This window comes from Natrix helvetica (assembly GCF_964273705.1).
Source record: "Natrix helvetica genome assembly, chromosome: 1".
NCBI lineage: Eukaryota > Metazoa > Chordata > Lepidosauria > Squamata > Natricidae > Natrix > Natrix helvetica.
In genome coordinates this window covers 113,738,783-113,765,653 of record NC_138548.1, presented here as the reverse complement: position 1 = coordinate 113,765,653, position 26,871 = coordinate 113,738,783, and the positions used below count along the sequence as shown (strand labels likewise).

The window sequence follows — 26,871 nt, the reverse complement described above, 5'->3', positions numbered from 1 at the left end:
ATGAGAACATTCAAGAACACCGAAAATTTGGTTGTTATACATAGCAGGGAACCTGCACTTGGAATCATTTGTTCCACAGTGAGCCACCAACAAATCAGTGATGATTAGGGTGAAGGCTGAATTCTTATTCCCAAGCTAACCAATTTTGTAAAGAAGAATTTACCTTCCAGCTAGAAATAGAAGTACACAGTTTACAGAAGTTGCCATATAGCTGAAATTATCTCATAGGTATTTTCCTAACTGCAACATAGTCTCAACATAATGCCTTAAAATGACTTAAATTTCCTCTGTTCCTGAATCATAATAGGATTGTGTTACTAAAAAAAAATTGGAAATGTATTGCCAGTAGCATTGTTCTAAATATGGTTCTATATAATTCCCAGGCCCTTCAGCTACTTCTACTATTCTTTACTATCATTATCCCTGTGTTATTTCCTGAAATTGTATCAAGGAAAAAATAAAAGTATAGGTAATGCAAGCCTAAATTGGAGCAATATTCAAATTACAGAACTGTACTTTTGTTTCTTGAATTCCCCGTCTTAAGGGTCTGTTTGCTGTTAGATTTAAATAAGAATTATAAACAAATATCAGTTTTGATTACGCATTTGACTAATTTATAATGTTTTGAGTAACAGGATTGCTTCTTTTTATGATCCTGTAATCCCTTAATTCAGGAAAGGGTTGGGGTGACTGAATGGAGCTGAACATTTACTTCCTGATGCCCTGTGGAGTTTACAGCAGATATTTTTTTCTTTATGCCCTAGTAGAGAAACATCTGCTGATACCAGGATTGAACTCTCAACCTTCCAAATGGGAGGCGTCTTCAGCACTAGGTCACCAGGATTGCTGTTACTGCCCTAATTGATAAATCATTCTTGGTCTGTGTTCCGAAAGCTATGTATTACAGTTTTCTTTTCTTTTTTTAAGGGTTATACTGAAAATAAAACATGAACATAACTGTAGGAATTATACAATATACATGTATATCTATATAGATATATATATAGTTTATTTCACACAATCCTGATAATAGTTACAGGTAAATTGGGAATCATTTACAGTTCCATAGAAAATGGAGTGACTATGTAGCTTCTGATGCAAATAACATACGCTGTGTAAAGCATACACTTTCCCAGTCAACCCACCCCACCATTCACACAATGAATTTTCAAAGCTAAGACTAGATTCAGCTACGTAGGAAAGCCTTGAGAATGCTAGGATACAGTGTTGGGTGTCATACAACACTGTAGGTCACAAATGGGACAAGCTAAACTACTTTAATTTTCAGTCTAATAGTTCTACTCTACCTGCATTATTGCATTTATACGCATTTTAAAATTCAAATAAAAGAATACTATATGGGAAAGGAAAAATTATTTGCCATTTTAAGGAGCTGAGCTGAAGCCCATACAAAGTGTCCATAGAAGCATAGGCAATATCAGAAGATTTCAAAAGGTTCAGATTTATTTTCTAACTTAAAGTGGTGTTATTTCACATTGGCTTTGACAAAAGATAGTCTGCAACAGTTGACTTCAAAATGAAAGAAAGGAAACACCTTAATCTCTGTTATGCATAGGCCAACATATGTTAAGTTAGCATTTACCAACTTTGTTCTTTCCAATTGTGCTGGACTATATCTCGGAACTGGGTAGGTTATAGCCCAGGACCTATGAAGAATCTCAAGTTGTTCATGTTAAGTGTGCCTGTTGAGTAAGGGAAATAATCAATGTTAATTGATTATTAATGGGGAGACTCTTTAGTAATGTTACATCATTTTAAGAAACAATTTTTGCTGTGGAATACATTTTGTACGATTTTGTTGTTTTGTTTAAATGAATCTAGACGCAGATAGCAAACATTCAGATTGAATCGACTAGCATTTTCCATCTACAAGGATTACTTTGGGCCTTCCCTTAACCATAAATATAGGAAAAGACATAAGAAATATGAGGGGGTGGGAGACCATCTCAAATACATTTACGAAGAAGGACACAGGTATATCACAAAAGGGGTACTCTCCTTGCATTTTGGGTAGCTTGGGAAACTGGTTGAAGCTTCTATGGTTGACAAATTAGCAACTGATTAGACAATTTTAATTGCATTACGTAGCGCTCATCAATTCTGCACAATGAGATATAATGATGGAACTGTAGGTGCCAGCTTCTAATCAAGGCATGGCTTTGAGATTTAAACAGAACATTCTAACAGAACTATCTTTCATTTCCCAAATGCTTTGGGCCACATTTATATTAAGAAACAGAAGAAATATTAAGTAATTACATCAGCTGATACTTTTTTCCCCATTCATCCTAGACTACAATTCAGTCATAATTTAAAATAACACTGGCGTCAGACTAAAATGAAGACTGCTTGGCAGAGGGTGGGCGTTTTTGTGTTGTGGAGAAGGTGAAGGGGGCATCTTAATAGAGGGTTCGGGGCGGGAGGGGGGGAAGGAGTGATATAAGAAGAATGGAAGATAGACAGAGCCAAGACTTTGGATAGAAGTAGAATCTTAACATTTGCCCACTTGTACATCTATTTGTCTAAACTTTATTTTTAGATGCTAGTTCTTATCATTACATTTTATTGTCTTCACTCATCTAAAACCACCATCCACATCTTACTATACAACAAAAGTGGCTTTTTGGGGTGAGAAGGAGTTTCTTATCCTTTTACTAGTTTTCCCTCCTTCTTTTTTCACTTTAGTCACTTAAAGAGAGAAACACTATCCATTTCTGTGAACTGTACAGGGGCAATACTTAAAACCAGCCAAGAATATAGAGTAGCCTCCCCTAACTCATTTTTAGTACTGAATAGTGAAATCTGAGTCTTTCTTTCAGGTAAAAAAAAGCAAATATTATGTTGGGAAAAGCTTTACACAATGAATTCAAGTATCAGCAAGAATGAATTACTGATGCAGTTGAAGCATTGCTGCAATTATAGCTGTGTCACCTTGAATACCCAGTTCATAAGTTCCAGTATGTTTAATAAAGCAACTCTCTTGAATGTCCTGTACAAGGCTGATAAAGGGCTGGTCTCCCTGACTCTAGTGATACATGTTTATGTTTTATGTTTATGGCCAAATTGAGATTGCTATTATCTCTTACAGCCCTTTCTAAGCAGTTTACAGAGTTAGCATATTGCACCCAACAATTTGGCTCCTCATTTTACCCACCTTGGAAGGATGGAAGGCTGAGTCAACCTTAAGCCGGGTAAGATTTGAACTGCTGAATTGCAGCTAGTAGTCAGCTGAAGTAGCCTGCAATACTGCACTCTAACCACTGCACCACCTCGGCTCAGTATTTTGTACTAAGAGGCTGTGCAGCAACAAAGAAGGAATGTGAGGGAACTGTCTTTCCAAATTTATATGCAGAATGAAAACTATTCCCCACCAAATAAGCATGTTTAAGATGTTTGGCCTACTGAAAGTGGATTTTTTTTTTGATAAGACAAGATAGCCTTACATGAAATGTGCATTTCTCTGTTAGCAGGTTATACATGGGGCATCCACAGGGTAGATTGGATGGAGAGAGAAGGACAGATGTATCATTACATCATCATACAAATACAAAGTCTGTGACTTAGCTAACTGCATCAGATATTGTGACATCATCACGTTAATGCACCACTTATACAATGATGTCATTTTGCTATTACAGCAGTTTGCTAATGAATTTGCTGAAGTTATCACGTCTTCTCAGTGTTAAGAGACTGTCTCAAGATCAGTTTCAACAATTCCATTTCATTAAAATTAAGGATGGGGGCAAGGATGACAGTTCCAATATTAGCAACAAAGGTCTCTGTGATAACTAAGGAGAAGTGTGTCCAATTATTTTTCACATCCTCTGTGTCTTAACATTAGCTCCAGTTGCATTTATACTCATATATGCCATTTGATATTGGAAGTGCCCAGTTGGAGCAGACATTCAATATTAGCTGACCCTTTCCTACCCACAGAAAAAGCTGCACTCACTTATTTTGTAAAAAGAACTTAAAAGTCAATGCAATTTACTCTAGAATGTACTTTCTGGGGATTGCACTGTATTTAAAAACAATGTTGAATCTTGAGAGCCAAAGCTATAGACTTTTCTTGCCCATAAAGCTCACAGAATTGCCTTGAGTACATTCATTCTCAATCTAAACAATGGAGGAGTGCTGGCATGTAAACTTGGAGGGGTATGGAAAGAGTAAAAATATCAAGTACAAAACCAGTTAGTTGATGAGTTGTATAATAATCCAGCTGATCTGCAACAATAAACAGAAACAATACAATTTTGCCCATAGCAGTATGGCAAAGATTGAAATTTGAGACCGGGGGGGGGGGGGGATCCATAAAAAAACCCCAATAAAAATCATCCTGGTTTCACTCAAGACATACAAGGGTCCCAGTTGAAGATGGCTAGCCTTCTGAAGGAAGTGTTTTGTTACTCTATCACTAATGATAATAGAAGAGTATCAACAGCCTTGGAACTAGAGAAATGCTTACATGGGATTGTTGTACTATACGAGGTATAGACAATATTAGATAAGCCAATGTTAAACTTAGCAGCAATTTCCCTGATGCCAATAAGCAGCTAAAAGCCACTAAGTAAGGAGACAAGACATATGAGGGGTTGCACAAATCGGGATGCAGTTCATGCTGATTTGTTGACCTTTAAAAGAAGCAAACACAAATGTTTGTGACACCACGTTCAAAAGCTTACATGACATTGCTTACCAAAGGGAGACATAACTAACCTTTCTACTGCAAGTTGCCCATTTCCATAAAGCACAAGTTCACTGAATTTGGCCTACATAAATGAACACATTTTCCAGATGTCCACTGTTCAAAGCAAGAATGAGGAAGCATTCTGTGTTTATTATTGCAATGAAATAGACTGGAGATGTATTTGTGAAGTATATAAGAACACATGCAGCAAATTAGCCTTGTTCTCCATCACTATCATTTCCCTAAGGATCAATTTGGGGCAGGGGCAAAGATGATACACCAAATCTCAAGAGAGAAATAAGCTTGCACATATTATCACACAGACCCACCATCAAATTATATTTAGGAATATCTGCTGATGCCATTCTTTGGGCAGAATAGATTCTTCCTCCCTCACCCTTCCCTGCTCCAGACTGTTATCAATTGTTCCAGAATAGTTTGGGAACATGTATTAGAGGCAAGCAGAGAAAGTTCTTTTGTAGATGCAACAGTCCATCAATCAGAGGGGTTCCTTACAAGCACAAGACGGATTATTATACATTCATCAATTAGCTAAATGTATCTTTGTTTATTGAAAGGAAATCTTGGTTTTGGCTACTGTACAATGGAATGCAAGTGGCACAAACACAGACACTTCGTGTGAATGCAGGTGTGCAGATAAATGGTTGCATTCTGCTTTTCTACAAAGAATACAGGTTTTGTAGCTTTACAAAAATTATAATGTATATACACATATTCTCAAATAAGGCAGGGTTAGGAAAGCTTGTACACATATACACAAGAATACAGATTTTCAGATGGGGAGCAGGTTCTGAAATATTATTCAGAACAATGGGATATCACAATATTAAACAATGACTGCCAGTGAACGATTCCCTTATAGACCTAACCTATAAGATCACAGCCATAAATGCAAGAGAGAGATGATTAATTGTAGCTTAGGTCAGTATTTCTCAATTTTGGCCACTCTTGAGATGTATGGACTTCAACTCCCAGAATCCCCCCCCCTCAGCCAGCCAAGTTGGGGTTCACACATCTTAAAATCACCAAGGTTAAGAAACACTGGCATTGACACTACTGTCATGATTTTACTATACTTCTGGATTCATATTTGTGACTTTAAAGTGAGTGGGGACTAAAAATACAAAGGAATCTAGTGTATAGGCTAATTTCGGAACATGATAAGATGAAAACATGATACACACATAAACACACACACACCAAACATCGATCTTTTACTAAATCTGATCTAATTGGTATAGGTGTGTTGTATTAATACACACGCACACGTTTCACACTGGCATGGTGCATGCAGGGAAAAAAAATCTACTAAATAAGGGATGGTCATTCAGTCATCTTACATTACAACCAATGCTCCAGTGTCCAGATTCTTTCTGTCAGGGAAATATCTTTAGTATAGGTATCAAAGACAAATAACTGTTTCCTTCCCCCCTCCCCCACACACACATCTGTTTTTAATCATTTCAAGAAGACCACTAACTTAACAAGGCTATTTCAAAACAGGAAATTTCCTCTCATCTTCAGCATCACAGTTCAAATGTTATGGGGGGGAAATGGCTTCTGTGAATCAGTCTTTGTTACTTCATTGCCTAATTTCCAATGAACTACATGAGGAGATTATTCTCCTGGTGTATCCTGAATTAAAGCTGTAAAATGTTGAAATGAAGATCATCCATTGGGTTCAAATTCTTGCATTTGGGCAGTTATTCTATATGCAGATTTTCTTAAATCCATATTCCTGATGAAATAAAAGATACACTCTTACGCTTTTGGTGTTTGTTGTTTTTCTTGACTCCCCTTCATAGCACAAATAGGTATGTAACTTTATATGGAGAAGCTTCAGCATTTGTTCAAAATCCATACGCACAGAGGAGCTTTTAAATTTCCCAAAAGTTTAAATCACATAGATTTAAATATCTGATTTTTTTTTTAAAAAAAGCTTTTTTAAAGGTATCTAAATTCTACAAAGGGTACTTGGCCAATTCATAGCCAGAGTTGCATTTAACATGCATTTAAATGGCAGAGAAAGTCTACTTTACTAGATTCCAAAGCTATTCCAATCAATGGCTAAACTATATTTAGTACCATGCTTTGTAGACATTGTGTGATAGATGGTGAGCCAAGATGTTGCCTTCTGGGCTATAGTTAGTAATCTCAGTAGGCTAAGTTTGCTTCTTGAACTCTGATAGCTTCTCCTGTTCCGAAGAGAACTTTGTAATTTAGGGTGAGAGTATACTTTGATGCTCTGACAATGAACCAAAATAGGTGGATGGGACCACGTGGTCTTCAGATTAGTGAAGTTGCTGCCTTTTTATGCATTTTTAAAAATATTTCAGTGAGCTGGATACAGGATACTAGATGAGTCCTCTTGAAGGGAAAGTGTTCATTTCATCTGCTCTTCCATGCCCCAACTAAAAGCAAAGGATTCTGAAAATGACGCTGGAACCAAGTTTACAGCTGACCAAAAAGTGGGATGGGGAGGAGTTATGGAAAGAAAATACAAAATAGCATCTATTGACCAGGAAAAACAAATCTGGGAGGGCTTTTTTTTTCAGGACCCTGGCATACTAACCTTAAGCAAGGCCTACCTATCTCTCTCTTGCGATATACTGCATATTTATAAGTATGTATAGAAGTGATTGCATGCACTGATGTCAAAAGGAACAGTACACAACCTAGGGGAAATTCTGTTCCCTGCATTCCTTAGGTTTCCTATTTTTTCCGAGCTAGGATGGCTACTCCTATGATCACAGCTATGGCAGCTACTGTAGCCCCTCCAAAGATGAGCAGGGGCTTGATGTTCTCAAACATGGTGCACCCTGGCGACTCTTCCGCACTGTTCTCTTTATGCTCGGAGTTGGCAGTTGCCTCAGGCCCCTCGGCTGCTGGCACTGCGGTAGGCTTCAGGTTGCTGTGGTCATTCAGCATGGCTGCCTCGCTGGGTGCTGTGGCCCCCTTTTTTGCAGGGGTGGTGACAGCAGGAGTTGGTTGCTCCTTGGGTGCTTCTTTCTTATCAGTGCTTGCCGCAGGCCCAGAATGAGGTTTCTCAGACTTTGCTGAGCTAGCACTCTTGGTATCAGTCTTGTTTCCACTTCGGGTGCTTTCTTTAGACTCCATTCTGCTCATGAGAGTGGCAACGGGTGGATATCACCTAAACTCAGCTCAAACCAAAGCAGAGGGATGTGGAGCCAGCTGCTGAGATGGCTCTCTTCCTTTGGCCCAAAGAGAGGACCTGCCTCTCACTCCTGGACCTTGGGATAGCTGCGGCTCTGCCTCTCCAAAAGCTGTCCTCCTCAAAGGATATCTTGCCTGAACATAGTATAATTCCTGAAAGATCAAGCAGAAACACATAGGTCAGAATATACAGTAAAACCCATATAAAGAACCATTAATTACACCTTGCTTTTGGACATAATTTTTCATTTTTATTTCACTTTGTACTATGGCATTTTTACGCTATGCACCTGTATGGCTGCTGTTACAACAAACTGAGTTATGCTCCAACATTTTTCTCCTTAATAGTATTGTGTCTTTGCACAACATTCACTCTTGTTTTTCAAGTCTGGACCATAACTAGAGCCTTCCATTTCAGTCTCCTGCATAAGGGCACCTTGATGATCAATCCACAAGGTTTCCAAAATCTTTATTGCTAGTTTCAGATCAGGAATTTGAACCTAATAAAATATGGACAATCACATCCTAGTGACAGTTATTGGGAATTCGTAAGAAATAAGCAGAGCACACAATCCTTAAATGTGAAATTCCCCGTGGTAGCTGGATCTATTAATGAGTTTCCTTATACAGAAGCTCTTCACTGGGTTTTGAAACTCTGAACGCTCCATAGGACCCAAGAGTGCAAATTGTTTACAATATTTCTGACTCGTAAGCATGTCGGTTCATATGCCAGCCTTCCTTAACTTAGGGTATCTTCAAGAACATAAGATTCTAGTTTCCAAAATTCTCAGCAATCGTCACATTGATAGAAAACTCAAAAACTAGAATTCATATATCTGGGAGAGAAACTAGACTAGGGAAAGCTTTATATATCACCCATTATTATTATTATTATTATTATTATTATTATTATTATTATTATTTCATTAAACATGAAACTCAGTCAACTGAACATTTAAAGATGTATCACAAATATTATTGACCGGCACTGATGGTTGATATATGGGTTGCTGCCAGCATCCTAGGTATTGACCAAGTATCTTCTTAAAATGTATGGTGTTACGAATAGCACAGTTTTTTGTAGTTCCGCTGGTGTTATTGCAGGAAACTGTAATTTCTTGATGTATTTTGTAAAATTCTTGGACATGGTGCCAAGTGCCACAATGACAAAGGGTATCACTGTCATGTTTCATCCATAATCACATAGTTTCAATGGCCAGATCATGATATTTCATTATTTTTTCTAGTTCCGTTATTATTATTGTTGTTGTTGTTGTTGTTCTTGTTCTTGTTATTTACAAAGATACAACTCTAAGTCTGAACAGTAGTCTGCAATGTTGGAAAAGTGGAAATAAAAAGAAGAGGATGGCCAGTAGTAAGGTGGACAGAGTGAGTTGCAACAGTGATAGGTGTACCTTTCGAAGACCTGAAAGATCATGTTGGGGGGAGATTATCTTGTAGAAAAACTATTTGTGTAGCCATTGAGTGCTGACACATAGATAGCATATCATTCCAGCTTTCTATTTGTATAATATGCCATATGGGCATAGAGATGTTCAGCAGATGAACTAGCTGAGGTGTACATGCCTACGTATCTCCCAACTCCTCCATAGGTTCCTTTCCTTTTGATCTGTTGAGTGAGTAAACAATAAGCAGTAAAACCTGGATATGGTCCTTCTCAATGCATATTTTAATATGCTCTTTTCATATGCTTCACATCATAATTTATTTAACAAACTAAAGTCTATTTTGCAGAACAGCAAAAAAATAACTTTTAAAATTGCTTTGCTTTTATAACTCAGTGAACTGGGTTCTAATAAGGAAGGGTTGGGTTTTTTATTGTTTTGACTGGTTTGATTATTTCTATGACTTAGGTATTAAAATTCAGATATTTTAAAGAGAATAGTAGTGGAAATATAATATATGGAGCTTTGATGATTGTTTAGAAAATGCAGTATAAAGCCAAAAGATTAAGGATGAAATTGCAAAGCCTAAGTAGTGTATTTCAAAGCATACTTACAGTCCATTTTTTGCATTTTAGTGATCTGTTTGTTTCACTAAATTGTTTATAATGGGTTCAGAATAGCCTGTATTTCGTTTAAAAACCAAACAAAAAAGGCTATGACTTAATACCAAATCTTGAAATTGAGAGGCTAGGATTCACTGAGGCAAAACTAGAGAAGCCTTAAGTTTGGTCCATCAATGTATTTTAGGATGACTGAAGAGTAGAAAGTCTTCCTTACACGTTCAGGTAAATGTTTGTGAATAACGTTCACATACAGTGGTCTTTAAGCATCAGTTCAGTTCATGCATTCAACAGCATGTGTTGAAAAAATAGTGGTTCGTATCAATAACACTTAGAGTAAATAAAACCACCAAAATCTATAAGCATGTCTCTGGGGCAGGGTGTCAAACTTGCTGCCCACAGGCCGGATGCATCACACGGTGGCCACGCCACACCCATGCCCAGTTTAGCAAAGGGGGGAAAAGTTGCGATGCATCACATGAGGACACCATGACGAGGCGAGTTTGATTCCACTGCTCTGGGGCATAACATGCCAATCATCACAGAGCAACCTGCCAGGATCATTGGCTCACCAGTGACTATCCAAAATGAATTTAATGCTTGATAAACTCTTTCTATAGAGCTATAATAATAATAATAATAATAATAATAATAATAATAATAATAATAATAATAATAATAATAATAATAATAATAATAATAATAATAATTTTATTTGATTAGCCGCAACCCTCTCCCGAAGGACTCGGGGCGGCGTACAATCAAAGCAAGTAAAATACAGATAAAGACAAACATACAAACATAAGAAACAAAGACATATACATGTGCATGGAGGAGGTAGACTAATGAGTGAAAACAATTAAAAACACAAATTAAAAACACAATTTAAAATCCCATTAAATAAAATTACTGAATTAAAAACCCGTCAGGAGCGTTATGAAGTTATGGTTGAGCCAGGCCAGCTATTTGGAATAGGTGGGTCTTGAGCTTTACACGGAAGGAGCGGAGGTCAGTGGTGGTCCTAATATCCGGAGGGAGGTCATTCCACAGGGCTGGGCCCGCCACAGAGAAGGCTCTGCTCCTAGGCGCCGCCCCTCGGCACTGTCTGCTGGACGGCACCTGGAGAAGTCCCTCTCTGAGCGAGCGGATGGGTCGTAGGGATGTATGTGGCAGAATACGATCCCGCAAGTAACTAGGTCCTGAGCCATGGAGCGCTTTAAAGATCGTAATCAAGACCTTGAAACGCACCCGATAGACCACAGGAAGCCAGTGCAGCTCGCGCAAGAGAGGTGTCATATGGGAGTACCTAGTACTCCCCATAATCACCCGCGCGGCCGCATTCTGGACCAACTGCAGTCTCCGAGTGCATTTCAAGGGAAGCCCCATGTAGAGAGCGTTACAGTAGTCCAGGCGAGACGTCACCAGCGCATGGGTGACTGTGCGTAGGGCGTCCCGGTCCAATAGGGGGCGCAATTGGCGCACCAGGCGAACCTGGTGGAACGCCCCCCTGGCCACGGCTGTCACATGGTCATCCATGGACAGCCTGGCATCCAGGAGGACGCCCAAATTGCGCGCCCGCTCCACGGGGGCGAGTTGAATGCCCCCAATGGCCAGAGATGGAATTAACTGGTTGAACCGGGGGGCCGGAACCCACAGCCACTCCGTCCTGGAAGGGTTGAGCTTGAGTCGGTTGTCATCCATCCAGACCCCTATAATAGAACACCATCTAAATTGTACTAAGGTTGATTTTCCAAAGAGCCTCCTTTTCCCTGTGCCTGGGCAAGAGATGAAATTAAACCATTTCTATTTTGCATCAGCTTCAACTGATTTCTCTCTGCATTTTCTTAATTATGCAAGAAGTAGAGCTGGTACTTGGAATTGATTTTTAAGTATGATAGAGAACTTCTCTCCCCTCCGCCCGCCATGATTTCTCTTTTGGTCAATCTTTTTCAGATTGACTGGCAAGCAATTCCCTTTTTTTCTCTCCATTGCTTCAGCATCCTGTTCTGACGAGAGAACTCACAAAACAGGGCATGCAACGCCAGCCATGCCCACTTTCCTTTTATTTAGTATTCTGCAATAATATTCACTTTTGCCCTTGAGTGCTATTAAACTTCCTGCAAAAAGGAAAAAGCAGAGCTTACAAAACAGATAGTTAAACATAATAATAATAATAATAATAATAATAATAATAATAATAATAATAATAATAATAATAATAATAATAATAAAAAAAAAATATTTATTTCTTAGCCGCACCCTCTCCCGAAGGACTCGGGGCGGCGTACAAAAAACATATGAAATAAATATATTGACAAGACATACATATAACAAAAACATATACCAAGACATGTACAAGGAGGAGGTCGACTAATGAATAAAAACAATTAAAATCACAATGTTTAAAAACCCCTAAATAATTAAATACAATTAAAATACCCAAATAAAAACCCGTCAGGAGCGATATAGTTAGATCAAAGTTGAGCCAGGCCAGCTACTTGGAATAGTTGGGTCTTGAGCTTTATACGAAAGGAGCGGAGGTCAGAGGTATTCCTAATATCCGGAGGGAGGTCATTCCACAGGGCTGGGCCCGCCACAGAGAAGGCTCTACTCCTAGGCGCCGCCCCCCGACACTGTCTGGTGGACGGCACCTGGAGGAGGCCCTCTCTGTGCGAGCGGATTGGTCGCAGGGATGTATGGGGCAGAATACGATCCCGCAAGTAACTAGGTCCTGAGCCATGGAGCGCTTTAAAGATTGTTATCAAAACCTTGAAACGCACCCGATAGACCACAGGAAGCCAGTGCAGCTCGCGCAGGAACGGTGTCACATGGGAGTACCTAGTACTCCCCATAATTACCCGCGCGGCTGCGTTCTGGACCAACTGTAGCCTCCGGGTGCATTTCAAGGGAAGCCCCATGTAGAGAGTGTTACAGTAGTCCAAGCGAGACGTCACCAGCGCATGAGTGACTGTGCGTAAGGCGTCCCGGTCCAGTAGGGGGCGCAATTGGCGCACCAGGCGAACCTGGTGGAACGCCCCCCTTGCCACGGCTGTCACATGGTCATCCATGGACAGCCGGGCATCCAGGAGGACGCCCAAATTGTGCGCCCGCTCCACGGGGGCAAGTTGAATGCCCCCGATGGCCAATGATGTAATTAATTGGCTGAACCGGGGAGCCGGTACCCACAGCCACTCCGTCTTGGAGGGGTTGAGTTTGAGTCGGTTGTCATCCATCCAGATCCGTACGGCTTCCACACACCGGGACATCACTTTGATGGCCTCGTTGGGGTGGTTCGGGGTGGAAAAGTACAGCTGAGTATCATCAGCGTACAGATGATATCCCACCCCGAAACCACGGATGATCTCACCCAGCGGCTTCATATATGTGTTGAACAGGAGTGGCGAGAGGACCGACCCCTGTGGTACCCCGCAAGTAAGGGGGCGTAGGGTCGACCTCTCCTCCCCTGCCAACACACGCTGCATCCGGCCAGAAAGGTAGGAGCCGAACCACCGCAAAACGGTGCCCCGGACCCCCAACCCCTCCAGCTGGCGCAGCAGGATACCATGGTCGATGGTATCAAAAGCCGCCGAGAGGTCTAATAGGACCAGGATAGAGGAACAACCTCTATCTCTGGCCCTCCAGAGATCATCCAACAACACGACCAAGGCCGTCTCCCTGCTGTGACCAGGGCGGAAGCCAGACTGGCGCGGGTCTAGATAATCATTTTCCTCCAGATGCTGTGGAAACTGGTAGGCCACCACACTCTCTACAACCTTCGCCAAAAAGGGAAGGTTGGAGACAGGACGATAATTGGCCAGCTCCAAAGGGTCCAGGGAAGGCTTCTTGAGCAAGGGTCTCACCACCACCTCTTTCAAGGCAGCTGGGAGAGACCCCTCGCTCAACGAAGCGTTCACTAGGTCCAGGAGCCAGTCTCGTGTAACCTCCCAGGATGCCAGTACAAGCCAGGAGGGGCACGGGTCCAATAAACATGTGGTGGGTCGCAGTCGTCCACGCATTCTGTCCAAATCCTCGATGGCAACCAAGTCAAACTCCTCCCAGGTCGATTCCTCAAGACTCGCCACGGACGTCTCCATTGGACCACTGACAGGGACCCAATCCTTCCGGATTTGAGCGATTTTATCCTGCAGATATTTCCCAAATTCCTCTGCTCTGCCCTGTAGAGGGGCCTCCCGCGGCCTCTGAAACAAGAGGGAGCGGGACACCCGAAACAGGGCGGCAGGGCGGTTCTCTGCGGATGCAATGAGAGTGGCACAATATTGGCGTTTGGCCACTCTCAATGCCACAAGGTACGTCCTTAAATGGGCTCGTGCCTGTGTTCGATCAAGTTCGGAACGGGAGGATCTCCAACGACTCTCTAGACGTCTCTTGCGGCATTTCATCACCCTCAGCTCCTCAGTAAACCAAGGGGCCAGGGTGGATCGTTGCCGCCGGAGAGGCCGCAAAGGCGCCACCCGGTTCAAGGCCCCGGTAGTCGCATTATTCCACGCGACCACCAGGTCCTCTACCCGGGGGCGGGTCAAGGTTACAGGAGGTGGCCCAAGCTCCGTCTGGAACCTATCTGGTTCCATCAGGCGCCTGGGGCGGAACCATCTAGTGCTTTCCGGTTCCGCCTGGGGGGGGGAAATAAACAAACCCAGTGGAATGCTATCTTCAGGGTGAAGACTATTTTTAAAGATGTGTACAGCCAAAGAAGCAGCTAGCTAAGAGGCACAGGGGACATATAGGAGAAGAATAAGAAAGTGGATAGAATAGAGCAATCGTGTTCGGCACAGAGAAGATTAATTCTTCCCTGCTTTTTATTAAATCATGTCAACTGACCCTGTTCAATTCCAGCTTCTTTTTTGATGGGGATGTTATTCTGCATTCAATGGGCTAGAGCTCTCCCAGTGATTCAAGTCTTCATCTCATCCCTATTCTTATAAATTCCTCTTTCCCGAGAAGAATAGAAATGAAGCACATTTTCTTTTTTCTTTTAGACCACACTGTTGAAACACAGTGCAACGAATGGATGACTCATTCTATTTTTCTTATGGACTTCTTGTGGTAAATAAACACTTCTTTTACAAATACTGTCCTCTGTGTCCAGTACTTGTTTTCTCTCTAAAATATACGAGATTAACAACAGGGATATATACTGTTCCAGACAACTACTTTCAGTATTCCTGATCAGCCTGCATTTTGGTATTTAATTCACGTTGCTTCAATCTTTGACTAGGGTGCTCTAACCGGCCCTACTGCTTAATATAGCAGAAGTCAAACAGGATAGGAACTTTGGACTCCATTAATTGAGGATTTGTTTCACATTCAGTTTGTCAACTTGATTCAATTGAAACCAAACAATATTATTATTTCAATGTCTGATAAAGCACTGGAAAACGGATCCCTTTGATTACAAAATACCAATCATTTAATCATCCTGCTCCCGCATCTTGCTATTCATAGGCAAAGTGAAAATCACAATTGATTGGTTTTTTTTTTTTTTTTTGCAGATACTGCTAGGTTTATCATATTCAGTCATAATTTCTATCCGGGATTTGCTGAATAAGCTACAAAGGGCAAATTTATAGTTAAGCCATAAACCATGGCTTACAAGGTACAGTAGGTGGTTTTACACATTGCCTTAAGATGAAGATAAACAAACGGTTTGACAGTTGAGGAGAAAGTTGAACCCATTCACTGATTATGTTAGCTGTCCCCAGTCTGTTCCTCTTTAGGGTTCTAACATTTCATACCCAGGACAAGAATCAAAAATGCTGTGGGAATTTTAGTATTGAATCAAGGAGATTAAATTTACCAGCCCTGTATGTTGTACAATTACTTCTATAAGCACTTTACCTAATAGACCAACTATCTCCCGTGCTTTTATTCTAAAATTCAAAAATCAGAAGGTAATAACTTTATTGGGATTTCTTTTATGTCATAGACAGTGACATCTGGTGAGGTTTACTGCTGGTGAGGCTGGTGACGTCATCAGGAAGGCGGGGAATGGGACCACGTGTGCTGGAGGCTGAGGCTGCACACGTGATCACATTCCCCGCCTTCCTGAGCGTGCTCCGCCGGCTCGCGCTCCGCAGTCCTCGAAAGCGACTGGGGAACGACGAGAACCTTCCTGCCTCTGCTGGACTTTGCAGTCCAGCAGAGGCAGGAAGGTTCTCGTCGTTCCCCAGTCGCTTTCGTGGCTTCGTCATCTGGGAGAGCCAAAAACATTTCTGCCTCCGCAGCTCACAGGCGCGGACGGATGGAGGTAGCCAGAGTGGTGCCGAGGCAGTCCGGCGGGTGAGCGACCGAAGACCTCCATCGCTCGCTCGCTCGCTCGCTCTTTCGTCTGCCCAGACCGCCTCGGCGTTGCTCTGGCTACATCCGTCCCGCCGCGCCCGGGAGCTGCGGAGGCAGAAATGTTGTCGGCGCTCCCGGATGACGAAGCCATGAAAGCGACTGGGGAACGACGAGAACCTTCCCCCAGTTGCTTTCGTGGCTTCGTCATCCGGGAACGCCATCAACATTTCTGCCTCCGCAGCTCCCGGGCGTGGCCGGGCGGATGTATATAATATTATATATATATATAGTATATAATATTATATACTATTATTTCATGAAGAGAGGTGAGGCTCTGCTTCCCTTGCCTCCCCTGACCGCACGTCCCTGGTCATAGAAGACTATGTAGGCTTTCAGGTTTTCTAGAACTCTTCATCAATCAAAATGGCAAAGAAATGAGATGCATTCTACTTGATGAGGAAAATCATTTTGTATACCTATAAGTACGAATTATTAGGCTTACTACATCAGAACTGTAAAACTGACCCACCTACTGGTCATCTGAAGTGTTGCAAACCTGATGTGGCAGAATTGCTATTGGCTTTGTGTTTTCAATATTCTCTCCTCCTGGAGGTTAGCTATGACCCGAAATTAACAACCTACAGCACTAACTAGATATTCTGTCTTCAGGATGATGCTGAGTTGAAGGTTTTGTGATTTAAACATTTGGCTCTGGGGAGCTTCTTATTTCTCTCTTGTGCTCTGCTTTTCCTTTTTTCCTTTTCTGATAAATAAAAAATGTTGAAGAATTTAAAATCTTCCACATGCTTGGAATCAATCAAGTTATTGCCATCCCTGCTCAGTCAACATGGCTATAACTGTTCATTAAAAGTAAAGGTTCCCCTCGCATGTATGTGCTAGTTATTCTCGACTCTAGGGGGCAGTGCTCATCTCTGTTTCAAAGCTGAAGAGCCAGCACTGTCCGAAGATGTCTCTGTGGTCATGTGGCCAGCATGACTAAATGCCTAAGGCACACAAAACACTGTTACATTCCCACCAAAGGTGGTCCCTATTTTTCTACTTGCATTTTTTTACGTGCTTTCAAACTGCTAGATTGGCAGAAGCTGAGACAAATAACGGGAGCTGACCCCGTTATGCGGCAGTTGGGATTCGAACCGCCAAACTGCCAACCTTTTGGTCGACAAGCTCAGCATCTTAGCCACTGAGCCACCGCATCCCAATAACTGTTCATTGTGCATGCCTATTTTATTGTTTTCCTTTTTCCTGTTTTCTTGCCTGGATCTCTTTTCCTCTCCTTTTATTTGTCATAAATTAATAGGTATTGTACTGTTAAATATAGTGATGCTTACAAAAACATTGCTAAACATCTTTTTCAATAAATACAGTCAAACACCTGCATTAGAAATGCTAGTACAGTAATTCTGACTAAAATTAAACAATTCATTGTATTTAAAGTTCATTAAGTAAAACAGCAGATAAAGAAATCAGAATAAAAGTCATTGCCTATTACGATGTACATCACCAGAAATAATCCAGTAGAAATGTATAGCTGAAAAGCCAAAACATCAAAGATTATAATGTACAAAAAGTTCTACAGTTTTTGCAACAAGGGAAGAAGAGAGGCTCCTGATGCAAATGACATCATCATGGTTTGTACTGGCTGGCAGGTGGGTCCCCTTCAAAGTCAGAGCAAACCAGTTCACTCCCAGCTGATAGTCAGAACTACTGGTTCACCCAAACCAGTAGAATCCCACCCCTGGTGCTAAGCCATCGCCTTAATTTTCTATTGTTGAATTAGCTGCAACTGCCTATATCCTTGGAACACACTAACCCAAAACCAAACCATGTTCTCAGTTCAGCTTCTTTGAACAAGATTCCAGTTTCAGCCAGGGTCAAAATGTATAGTCTTACATCTATGGAGACCACTGTGTAAACCTACCAATGGAAAAGTCAGTTTTTGATCAACTGGTCAACTGGCTGATTACGTGACCTCAAATCAGTTTGAGAGGGTCCATGACAACTCTCTTGGCTCTTTCTCCCATATGGATTATTACATGTTTTAAAGGAAATTTAATTATACAACTCAGAAGATGACATGCTTCAAATAAATGTAAGGGCCAGCCTTCAGCATCTCCTTTATTTCCCATAATGTCTCTGGAGCCCAAATGGGTCCCATCAACTTTGTTAGAAAATAAAAATGTTGGCCAATGGAAGAGGACAGGAAATGACAGATCCCATGCAACTAAATTGGTACTTTGTAACTGACTGCAGTTCCCATGAAAATCCATGTTGTGAACAGGCCACTCCACCCACCAATGTTTTTGCTGGAATATTCATGATGCCTCTACAGAGTTCCACAAGTATCTAATAGCTTTCAAATATTAGGGTTTACATGAAGTGCAGCCTTAGCTTTTAAGCTCAGGAAGTACCTTGAATAACTCAAGTACCTTTACAGACAAAGTCAGAAATGTGAAAAGCACCTCCACCCAGTGGAGGGATTCAAAAAATTTTACTCTGTGGGCATGGCATAGCTTGGTGGGCGGGGCAGGGGAAGTTTACTGCAAAATCCCCATTTCCTCCCGATCAGCTGGAACTCGGGAGGCAGAGAATAGATGGGAGCGGGACCAGTCAGAGGTGGTATTTACTGGTTCTCCAAACTACTCAAATTTTCCGCTACCAGTTCTCCAGAACTGGTCAGTACCTGCTCAATACCACCTCTGCTCCACCTTCTTTGTTCTCCAATGATGCCATTGATTCAAATGTATACAGTGGCTTTTTTCACACAGTCCAACTGATCCAGTTTTCTCTGATTAACTTGGCCAGGGAAGAGCCATTTTCTAAATCCCCTCCCAGCACTCATAGGAGCTGTCAATTACATTTATCCCAAACTAACAGTTTTAAAATACTAATGGTCAATTGGGATTAATGCAATGGCTGATGGGTTTATAGAGCATTTACCCATATCCTCCCCATTTTGCTGTTTTTCACAGCTGCTCATCTCATTATGAGGGATTTATATACGCAAATAGAGAGGGAATTCCTAGAAATGCTTTGCAAGCCATTGAGGACAATTTGCAACTAAAATTATTATCTCTGGGCTAGATGTTCATTGAAGCTATTTATACTCCTTATTATCCAATTAAGTGTGTGATGCAAACACGGTCTTGACAACAATGCTGTCAAGGCCCTGTTTGCATCACACATAATCTAGACACATAATCTAGATGTACATTGTGCTTATTTTGGAAATATTTCATTTCCAGAAATTATATAATTAATTAAGAAGCCTTCAGGATCACATATAGTTGTGCAGCGCCTGGACAAATATTTTTGCAAACAATTTTTTTCCAATTAAGCACTGATCACGTGTTTAATTTCTCAAACCACTAGTTTTCCCTTCTCCCAAATGATCTCTCCTCCTTTGGAATTGTGACACAGTCCGGAGTCAAATTTTAGCAATTGCTTCTGCAAGCTGCAACCTCCTCACAAGACAGAAACCTTGCTCTCTAAAGTTGACCAAGCATGCTGAAAACCAGCCTGTACTGACCCTATGGAAGTGACTTGAACCACTCAATCTGACAGTGTGGGGGGAAAAGCTTCTTTCCTTAATTATGCCAAATATTGTCTCTATGGGACAAATTTAAATCAGAAAAATCAACTGCTCCCTGTTTGTCTTTCCCAGCAAATATACTCCATCTTGCCCAAAGAATAATTCCTCACAGATGAAAAGCTATCATGTTGGAGGAAGCATTCAACCTTGGTATCCTATTTTTCAGTGATCTCAAGTTGGCTACTCTGTCGCACTGGAAATACATCTTCTGAATTCCAAGAAAAAGCAAACATGTAAATAAAATTATATGTAAATAAAGCTTGGTAGTAGTGCTTAAATGCATGGTGTATAGATTTTAATTTTAAAACACTACTTTCTTAATTTCAATTCAGAAATAAAATTTCAAAGAGATACACAGAGGTTCCTGGGGCAAATCACCCACCCATTTTGCCCCATGAGGACGACATCCTAAGGACATGTCCACATATCTCTACTTGCATTCTGTCTCCAGATTCTTCCCCAGCTGGGGCAGCCAGAGGAGAGCTGAATGTGCTAGGTTCTGTGTGGTATTTTCTCTAATATCCCATTTCAAGCAATGTAGTTATGATGGCTTGATGTGCATTGTAGATATGGGATGAAACAATGTGCTTTGTCCCTGCAATATTCTGGCTGAAGTCACTTTCTATGGGACCATCCCTTTCAGTCTGAACCCAGACTTCTTTGCTCATCTCTCAATCTGTTTTGGAGACCGGAACTTCAACTTCCAAGCAGAATGGTATTCAGCCGCTTCGGACCGATTCACTCGAACCAGTAGTGGAAATCGCGTGCCCCGGCTCTATGCCATCCTATTTAGGCACGTTTTCAAGCCACATGCATGCATGGAAGCCTCGTGCGCAATTGAAGCTCGTGTGCCAAAGGCCGAGCGCATGCATGGGCCAAGCGCATGCACACGCACTCACAACCGCTGGGAAAGTAAGTGAATACCACCCCTGTTTCCAAGCCATTTATTTTTTACATAGGTTGGGCAACTGGTTGATCTAGAAAGTGCAAAACCTTAAAACTGACCAACCTAAGCCTGATTAGTGCATGAAATAGTGAGGCAGGGGATTCATTTCCAGTGACTCTAAAAAACAGTGAAAGCTCCCGGCTTTCTCTTCTCATATTATAGCAATAACAATAGCACTTAGACTTATATACCGCTTTACAGTGTTTTACAGCCCTCTCTAAGCAGTTTACAGTGTCAGCATATTGCCTGCAATGATCTGGCTCTTCATTTTACCCACCTCAGAAGGATGGGAGGCTGAGTCAACTAGGAGCCTGGTAAGATTCAAACTGCCAAATTGCAGGTACCGGCAGCCAGCAGAAATAGCCTGCAATACTGCACTCTGACCACCGTGTCACCACGGCTCATGCTTATCCTCTTAAGATGGTTTAAATCTCCCACAGTTCAATCCATTTCTGCAATGCTAGCTTTCCACTGGCATTTCCCTACTGGCTGATGATCCCTGTTCTTTTTCATAGTGGCTGAAAGTTACTTTAAAAAGCCCTATTTTTGTTACTGCCACCTTGTGGTCATTATATCAGACAGTTGATGGGTTAATCCAGTGTTTCTCAACCTTGGCAATTTGAAGATGTCCGGACTTCAACTCCCAGAATTCCCCAGCCAGCATTCGCTGGCTGGGGAATTCTGGGAGTTGAAGTCCGGACATCTTCAAATTGCCAAGGTTGAGAAACACTGTTAATCCATAGTTTCAAGAATGATTGAAACAAACTAAAGGTGAAGTTGGTCTTTACTGCACAGAAGTAAAATTTAATAACATACCATGTGGCCACAGCACTGCACATGCCAACCGAATGTGCTTTTTCATGTGGCATTTCAGTCCAGGGAATCACCACCTCTCATGGCTTTGAATTTTGCACTTCAAACCTGTATGGACAGATGTACAGCACACATATGTCCCAGGCACACAGTAAGAGTTGCTTTGGGGATATCAATAAATAGTGTGGCATGCATTTCCTGCTGGTTCCTGGGTGGGAGGGGAACAACTATGCAGCTGTATGAATATGGCTTCAGCGGGATGAGGTGGTTCTTGATACTAAGTGAACTAAACTAATAAAAATGTAGCCCAGGTCCGTTTAAATAGCAGCCTTCCCTAATCTGATGTGTAGGGTCAGATATGTGGGACTTCACTCCCATCAACTTCAGTAAGCATGGCCAGTTCCATATAAAGGACACCATATTGAAAAGGGCTGATCTGAATTCTAGCTGAATTCACTCATTGTGTTAAGCTGTAATATTGCTGGCTTGGTTTTGGCCTAATGTGCCCCTGAATTCAGCCATTATAATTTACAAATGATCAGTTTACAACATAAGAAACATGTGGAAATCCAGCCTATTATGATTTTGCGGCTGTTCTTAGTTTCTTAGTTACCAAGCAGTTGAGAAATACCTTTGATCAGATGGAAGTTGAATGCCAATGGTTCCTATTTTTGCATCCTTCCCTGAACTTCGTGTATTCCTTCTAGCCAATTCACAATCAAGAACTCATTTATATATAGAAATCTTGTCTCAGGGTCCAGTCTTTGGCTCATAGATGAATATTCTTGGCAGGTTGAGTCACTGCATGTTAAAATTACAATTTGTGGGAAAAGGAGATATGCAATAAACACCACTCAATAAGACTGTTGATGCTTTAGGATGCCAATACTCTTATATTCTCTCTTAGCCACAAGTGAAAGAGCAAGAAGAAGAAGGTATACTATGTAGAGTATAGAGGAATATAAGAGTCAAATGGGTTCTGATAATCCCTGAGTTGTATTGCTTGCAACAAAGTAATTTTCACTACCCATTTAAGTGGATTTATCTCATGCTATTCTTGGGGTTAATGTTTAGCTATCTCCCAAACATTGTACAGAGAGAGGCAGAGTTTAAGTGCAGAAAGCTACTACTGTATTAACATTCCAGGTGTGATGACGTTGATTATGGAATTTAGAGTTTAGAATTCTATCAGTCACTCTACTGACATTTTATTTGGGGGGGGGGGCATTCCTTTGTTAAATGCAGAAATTCAGAGCATCATAAAGAAAGAACAAAGCCTTCAGTGTTGTGACACTGAACAGTAACTCTACAGAGAGTAATAGCTTCCCCCCCCAAAAAATCAATCAATATTTCTAGTAACTAGCTCCTTCTGTTTCCATCTGACTACATTCCAAACAATGCAGTGGCCCAGGTGTCACCAGAAATTCCTCTGGTCGCTCTGTCAGGTGAAAGCAAGACTGGGCAGGATCTCACAAGATGCTCTTTCATAGGCATCAGTCCAAAGATACTGTGTCGCACTGGAAATTCAAGAAGCCACTGCAGAGAAAGATCCAGACTCAGCTTGAAGCAACGACCTTTAACGAATAATAGCACACAATCAGTGGGAGGGCCTGGATTTAACAGCCTTCTGCCCCATTCCCCTGTGCAAACCAAGTGGGCCTGTAGTGGAAATTGTGCAACTCTAAGCTACTTAGCACCAGATGCTTTCTGAGATGGATGATTTCTTCTCAAATGATCAAGAAACAAGAGGAAAAATAAGGAGAGCAAAATTGTCTTCCTGTTGCAGTGAGCTTTCAGTCAACAATCTGGCTAAAAAGAACTGAATACTAGAGCAATTAAGCTTGCCAGGGATGGTAGTGGCAGAATGCCAGGAAGGTGGGTGGTGGCAAAGGGAAGCTGCTGGCAAAGAATGCCCGGCTTCTGTATGAGTCGTGACATTTCCAAGCCGCACCTATAGCAAGGATATTTCAAAGCATCCTCCAGATGTGAAAACAGGTTCCAACTAGCTAATTATGAGGAAGGCCTCCAGAGAAACCAGCTGATTTCAATCCATGTATTTCTTAATCACTCCAAAAGCATCACCCACGAGAGCTGAAAAAAAAGGTGAATAGTCCAATCTTTGGTACCCTCTGCAAAATAAATTGCAACGTTGAATGCAAGCCACAGTCATAGAAAAGAATAATCTAGTACCTTAAACGCACAATTATGAAATAAAGCTGTCCAATGGAAAATGCAAAAAACTATCCTGTGAAAGATACTCTGTCCCCCAAATTAAAACCTGTGTTCCATGTACATCAAATGAAAATTTTAGTCTAAGCACAGGTTGTGGTTATGCTCTGTTAAACTGTAGCCAATTCTTGGTGAACCTACAAATAAAAACTTTCCAAATGCATAGATTTCTCAACATTTAGTCATAAACAAAACTACAGCAGCTGTAGTTTGTGAAAAAAATATATTTATTTGCTTATTTATTACTGATATTTTTTAGGCAGCACTAATCCAAATAGCTCTGAGCACTGTCCTTTGGCCTTCTCAGGCAAGATACCGGTAGAAAAGCATTCATTTCTTGTATGAAGGTTGAAAAGAAAGCTAAGCTTTTATGGAGCCCAAATTCCAAAATTTGATATTGAATTCACTTTTTTGCCATTGGAATTTCAAGCAGTACAAGAGTGATCAAGGTAGAAGTGGTTAAAATGATAGCAGATATTTAATAGGTATTAAAGAGCATTTACCTTCAGATGCTACCTACAACTAATTAGTAAATTCATTTTTAGAAAGCAGCAAAGGATAGCTATTTATTAGTTATTAAGCTTTTTCCCTTTTTCTAATAAACTCAACTGTAATTTGAAAAAAAAAGTTTTGATAATGTTGTTTTTCTAGCAGAAAGTATGTGTGTGTGTATCTGTATATAGATGGGAAAGAACAAAGTTCTTAGAGTTTAATTCCAAATTAAGACATTACTTTTGATAGGAGGTAAATAATTACATTTTCTGTACAAACCAGCCTTCAGCCTTCATCACAACAAACAGAACATTTTTTAAAAAAAAAACCAGTCACAACAAAATTGCAACAAAATGCACAATTAATCAGATTGCTCGTTAAAATTTGAAGAGAGTTGCTACATGCTGAGACAGACCTTCATTGCAAAAGGTGCCTTTTCCCCCTTTGAAGTTGTCTGCCAAGATCCTAAATTTCTGCCCGTTCCTCTCCTGGTTTAAGTTAAACTAAGCCTAGGTATGTTTCTGAACTATGACAGTACTCTTTAGTGGGCCTTTTATTTCTTGGAACCAGATATATAGCATCTGTAGGTAACAACCTTTTTCCCCAGCAAAAACAATTATAGGATGAAATATTCCTGAGCACCCAGGGAACCATTATGCAGAATAGTCCTATCTGCACACGACTAATGCAAAAGCACATGATGCTCTCCAGCCACTGAAGCCTAAGGTTGGCTTGTTCTGTGCCTGCTCACACCCACAATCTGACCTTCAAGACAGACAGTAGGACACGGTATCAAAGAGACACAATCTTCATTTTAATACGCTCAGGTGCCAGGATGGGGTTAATGGCCCCTGGATGACTGACGCTCCTGCTGTAGTCAAAATGCTTTTGTCATAGCAGCAGAGGTCCAATGACCTCTCCTTAAGAGGAGGGCTAGCACAGATAGGCCGCAAACTTCCAGACCCTCGCTAGAGGCCAGCAAAGAGATTTATATATATAAATAATATATAAAAGATAATTATTTGCTATCGTCTAACTGCCCTCCGGAGTTTTGCAGCCCTGATGTCTTCCTCATCTTTGAGCCTCACGCCTTTTCACAAACACCCTTGCTCGGTTCTCCGGTGTGCAAAAATCCATTCCCAATCCCGACTCTCCCCCCACGGAGCCTTGAAAATATATTCCCTACACTTTGGAGTCTTGTCGCGTTTGAGGAAAGCCAGAAGAAAAGCCATCCATACCTTCACTCCCACCTTGGGCTCCCGGCTGCTGATGTCACACCTCGCAAGCCAGATGCTCCGCAGAAAGGAGGAACGGATGGGCGGTGGAAGCGACTGGGAGTTTCCCACAATGCCTCGCTGCGGGTCCTCTGCCTAAACCAAGGAGCCGGAGAGAGGCGGGGAAAGGGTGGAGCGAAGGGAATTGCTAAATGCGGGGCCGGAAAGTAGACGCGGTAACGTTGGTTTTAGCTCCCGGGTCGCTTCACCTGACCTGCCCGCCAAGGAAACGGGGCTAATGGCATCAGGGTGGGGATATATGGCTGCTCGGGGAGCATCGGATGATGGTCGTTTTTACGTGCAAAGCTTGGGAAAGGACCGGCTGACTCGCCAGAATTTGATTCCCGAGGCGATGGTGGGGTGGGGTTTTCAGATGATGATCTGCTCCACATATTTCGGAGCCATGAGACGGCAAAGTCCTGGGGATGCGTTTGTTCTTAATAGCGCCTCTGGGCATTAGTAAGGCTGACTAAGTCAAAAGCAGAAATTTTAAATATAAAAAGTCAGCAATAAAACCATCGGGATTAAACGGCTTGTCCAGATTTTATTTTAAGGGGGGGAGGGGGTTTCCAAGCTAAGGCTGAAGTGAGCGCACCCGGGGAAGGAGGGAAGGAAGGAAGGAAGGAAGGAAGGAAGGGTTATGTATCGTCTCTGTTTGCAAGCGTGAGGGAAAAATCTGGCCATCCCCGGCTCAAATGTGAATCTACTATTGCCAGGCAGTAAAATGGATTTCCGCTTCCAAATTAAAACCACCCCTATCAGTGTGTGCCGCCTGGACAACTTTTAAGACATGCGGACTTTGACTCCCAGAATTCCCGAGCCAACCTGGGGAATTCTGGGAGTTGAAATCCACCAGTCTTATAAAGTTGCTGACTCTGGATACCCCTGACCATAACTTGTTTGAGGAAGTGTGTGTATATCTCAAGGTAGTCCTTTACGCCGGGGTCATCCGCTTGTGAGATTTCACAGGGCTTTGTGGCTGAGAACAGGAGGAAACGGGACGGGACTGTCCTCTAGCCGCTTCTCCAGCTTCGGTTCCCTTCCAGCTCCCCACCCACCCACCCCCCTTCCAGTGTTTCACTTCTGTCACGCAGACCAAAAGCGTGTTGTTACAGCCTTGAACACTGCTTCAACACTGTACCCGCTGAACTCCGTTATGCCCCCTAAATAGGAGCGTTTTGTGGTGTATTCACAAGGTGTCTCCGGGTTTAAGTTTGTCTGAATGGAATCAGTTTCATTTTCTTCCATCCATGACACTGAATAATATAATAAATCACCGAA

The 26,871-nt window shown here is 41.7% G+C and overlaps 1 protein-coding gene across 4 annotated transcripts; it reads right to left on the bottom strand.

The window, feature by feature from the left end:
• Nucleotides 1-990: 990 nt before the first annotated feature.
• Nucleotides 991-25,706, bottom strand: CEND1 (cell cycle exit and neuronal differentiation 1). 4 transcript variants are annotated; one of them, XM_081936290.1, is made up of 2 exons: nucleotides 25,555-25,705; nucleotides 991-8,056 (listed from the first exon to the last, which is right to left on the bottom strand). In XM_081936290.1, the coding sequence occupies exon 2, from the start codon at nucleotides 7,853-7,855 to the stop codon at nucleotides 7,442-7,444; it is 414 nt and encodes a 137-aa protein (XP_081792416.1). In that variant the 5' UTR covers nucleotides 7,856-8,056; nucleotides 25,555-25,705; the 3' UTR covers nucleotides 991-7,441. The 4 variants fall into 4 exon arrangements, 2 of the variants coding, with proteins under 2 accessions (XP_081792416.1, XP_081792417.1); XM_081936291.1 differs by lacking the exon at nucleotides 25,555-25,705 and adding an exon at nucleotides 22,227-22,336; XR_014173875.1 differs by lacking the exon at nucleotides 991-8,056 and adding an exon at nucleotides 14,778-14,932 and having other exon boundaries at nucleotides 25,555-25,706.
• Between the last annotated feature and the right edge of the window lie 1,165 nt (nucleotides 25,707-26,871).